General features: G+C 55.3%; 1 protein-coding gene across 10 annotated transcripts in view; it reads left to right on the top strand.

Moving 5' to 3' along the window:
* Positions 1–3356, top strand: part of dlg1b (discs large MAGUK scaffold protein 1b) — a 58468-nt gene that overhangs the window by 47540 nt on the left and 7572 nt on the right. For all 10 annotated transcript variants that reach the window (XM_008402864.2, XM_008402865.2, XM_008402866.2 and 7 more), the window contains 7 exons: positions 101–245; positions 1095–1224; positions 1686–1842; positions 1916–2018; positions 2093–2207; positions 2286–2462; positions 2656–2722. In XM_008402864.2, the coding sequence (XP_008401086.1) occupies positions 101–245; positions 1095–1224; positions 1686–1842; positions 1916–2018; positions 2093–2207; positions 2286–2462; positions 2656–2722 (894 nt within the window). The remainder of the gene's footprint in view (positions 1–100; positions 246–1094; positions 1225–1685; positions 1843–1915; positions 2019–2092; positions 2208–2285; positions 2463–2655; positions 2723–3356) is intronic.

The following is a 3356-nucleotide window of genomic DNA, read 5'->3' on the forward strand; positions in this document are numbered from 1 at the left end:
TGTCCATCATGGCCGCCGGGCGCTCTGGTGTCCGTCATGGCCGCCGGGCGCCCTGGTGTCCGTCATGGCCGCCCTCTGACGCTCCTCTCTGTGCTGCCAGGTGAACAGCGTCTGTCTGGAGGAGGTGACCCATGAACACGCCGTCACTGCCTTGAAAAACACTCCTGATGTCGTCTACTTGAAAGTGGCAAAACCCAACAGTGTCTTCATGAACGACAGCTTCGCCCCACCAGACCTCACCAACTGTGAGTCCAGCTGCTGCTGCAGCCGCCAGAACCGTCCTCTGGGTCCGGAAACCAGAACCGTCCTCTGGGTCCGGAAGCCAGAACCGTCCTCTGGGTCCGGAAGCCAGAACCGTCCTCTGGGTCCGGAAACCAGAACCGTCCTCTGGGTCCGGAAGCCATCTTTATCTCAGCTGAACAGCCGGCTGCCGTCATCAGACAAACACGTTCCTTAAACGATTCACTTCCTGCTGATCCTCCAGTAGATCACCAAACTTCCCCTCTGGAATCAGCAGCAGAGCCACTGATTCTTTCACACGTCGCCATGAATGTTTCCAACAGCAGAAAAACGTAGTCAGTCGTTTCTTTTCATGTTGCAGGTCTATTTCTTTACGAAACATCAAAACAAGTTGCTCAATTTGTTTCTGGTCACCTTAAAAAATAAATAAATAAATAAATAAAATCACTGGAGCCTCTGAAATCGCTACATGAGTTGGTATCGATGCTTCTCTCATCCTGACCTTTGCCCTCCTCTCATCCCATCAGTCTGTCCTGGCTCCGCCCCTTTTGGGGCGGGGCTAAGCTTTGATAGTTATAGGAAAGTTAACTGCCAAACTTAAACTCTAAGTTCTTAAACTGAGTTTATCTCAGTGAGTTTTGATGAAAGGTGCAGAGAAGCTGGATTTATTTGGATTTTCTCTGTTTGGGGTTTTTCTTCTAAATGTTTAATCTGATCGATCTCTTTTGAGCTGATTGGCTGCCCCCTCCTCCCGATGGCTCCGGTCTCCATCAGGTGGTAACCGGAGCCAACAGGTGGGGGAGGGGCCCGGTGGGTCCAGTATTCACCTGCTGCTCTCTCCGGTTCTGTTCCAGCCTACACGCAGCACCTGGAGAACCATATCAGCCCCCCCAGCTTCGTGGGCCAGCCCCTCCCCCCGCCGGCGTCGTCGGGGCGATACTCGCCGACGCCAAAGGGCATTCTGGGAGAAGATGACGTCACACGGTGAGGACATGGTTCAGGTTTCCTGACGCTTGTTGCTTCCAGCAGCCAGACTGTGTCTTCCGGATCAGAACCAGTGAGGTTCTGAAACCAGATCTCCATATTGAAACATGCATGAATGACGAAGGTTCAGGTTTTAAACTCCGGCTGGAACAAAACGCTCCAGGTTTCCAGTTTTAGTAGAACCTGAGCAGCAGCAGGACGGAAAATGAATGTAACAAACTGCTGAGGTTCTGCAGGCTTCAGCTGTTACCTGTGACCCCTGGTTTCCTTTGGGGTCAAGGTTCACAGGCCGTAAATACCCGACTCTCCCTCTAAAAACGTAACAGCAGATGTTAACAGGTCATGGGAATCGTTGTAAAACCACAGGAGCTAATAGAAAAACGGCTGCAGCTCCTGGATTGGCTGCTTTGCTGACCTGAGGTCACGTGACCTGAGGATGACGAGCGGCTGTGTGACCGCAGGGAGCCGAGGAAGGTGGTTCTGCACCGCGGGGCGACGGGTCTGGGCTTCAACATCGTGGGCGGCGAGGACGGAGAGGGCATCTTCATCTCCTTCATCCTGGCCGGCGGCCCGGCCGACCTGAGCGGGGAGCTGAGGAAAGGAGACCGCCTGGTGTCGGTAGGAGCTCCGCCCACCACACCGTCCCACGCTCTGATTGGTTCACACCAACAGGTGATGTTCCCGCCTCCAGGTGAACGGCGTGGACCTCCGGAACGCCACGCACGAGCAGGCCGCCGCCGCCCTGAAGAACGCCGGCCAGACGGTGACCATCGTCGCCCACTACAGGCCAGAAGGTGAGGCTACCTGAGGGAGGATGGGCCTCCGGGTCTCACCTGGGCGTCACTGACCCGCCGTGTTCCCTGCTCAGAGTACAGCCGGTTCGAGGCCAAGATCCACGACCTGCGGGAGCAGATGATGAACAGCAGCATCAGCTCGGGCTCCGGGTCGCTGCGGACCAGTCAGAAGAGGTCACTCTACGTCAGGTGAGGCGGTGAGGCTGCTCACCTGGAGGTCAGCAGAGACCGACCGGGTTCATTCACCCTGTTTGTGTCGCGCCTCAGAGCTCTGTTCGAGTACGACAAGACGCGGGACTCGGGTCTGCCCAGCCAGGGCCTCAACTTCAAGTTCGGAGACATCCTGCATGTGGTGAACGCCTCGGACGACGAGTGGTGGCAGGCCCGGCACCTGACGCCTCAGGGGGAGCTGGAGGAGGTGGGAGTGATCCCCAGCAAGAGGAGGTCAGTCCCACCGGAGCTGCTGGGGTCAGAGGGCAAACTGTCCAGGTGTTGGCTCATGCAGACTCCTCATGGAGACCCAGTGGGACCTGCTGATGGGACCAGAACGATCCTGCGCTTGGTTTGATCCTCCGGTTGACGACAGCAGCTGGACGCTTTCTGCTCAACTCTGTTTCTTCTTCTGTGGTTTCTGCAGAGTGGAGAAGAAGGAGCGAGCGAGGTTAAAGACGGTGAAGTTCAACGCCAAGTCAAGAGAGCGAGGGGTGAGTCCTTCTGAAAGAAGCCAGAAGATGCTAATGTGCCATGGTCTCTGGTTTTAGAGTAGAACTGATCAAATGTTGGAAGCATTTTATCTGCTGCATGACCTTTGACTCTCTGCCTCCAGCCATGTGGATTTAAAGTGTTTGAGCTGCTGCCACCTGATCTCTCCACCTACTAATGACTAATGTCTGCAACCTCTGGCTGTTAGCCACCGCTAGCCCGTTAACAGACTGTTAGCCACCGCTAGCCCGTTAACCGCTAACAGCTTTTTGTTTAACAATTAGCAACATCAGGCCAGATAACCTTTCGTATTTTATAGTCCGTCAACTTCTGGAGCGTTAACAGTTTTCAACCTTCAGTCGTCTCAGGCTTGTTAACCTTTGACCCGGCCTCCGATCCGTTCCAACGGACAGCAGGTTAGCAACTTCCTGTCCGTTACCAGTTTCATGTCCATTAACTGCCTCTGGCCCGTTAGCCGTAGCAGCGTCTGGTTCGATAGCCGTTAGCAGCTCCTGGCCCGTTAGCAGCTCCTGACCCGTTAGCCGTAGCAGCGTCTGGTTCGATAGCCGTTAGCAGCTCCTGGCCCGTTAGCCGTTAGCAGCGTCTGGCCCGTTAGCCGTTAGCAGCTCCTGACCC

This window comes from Poecilia reticulata, unplaced genomic scaffold, assembly GCF_000633615.1.
Source record: "Poecilia reticulata strain Guanapo unplaced genomic scaffold, Guppy_female_1.0+MT scaffold_265, whole genome shotgun sequence".
In the NCBI taxonomy this organism is placed as follows: domain Eukaryota; kingdom Metazoa; phylum Chordata; class Actinopteri; order Cyprinodontiformes; family Poeciliidae; genus Poecilia; species Poecilia reticulata.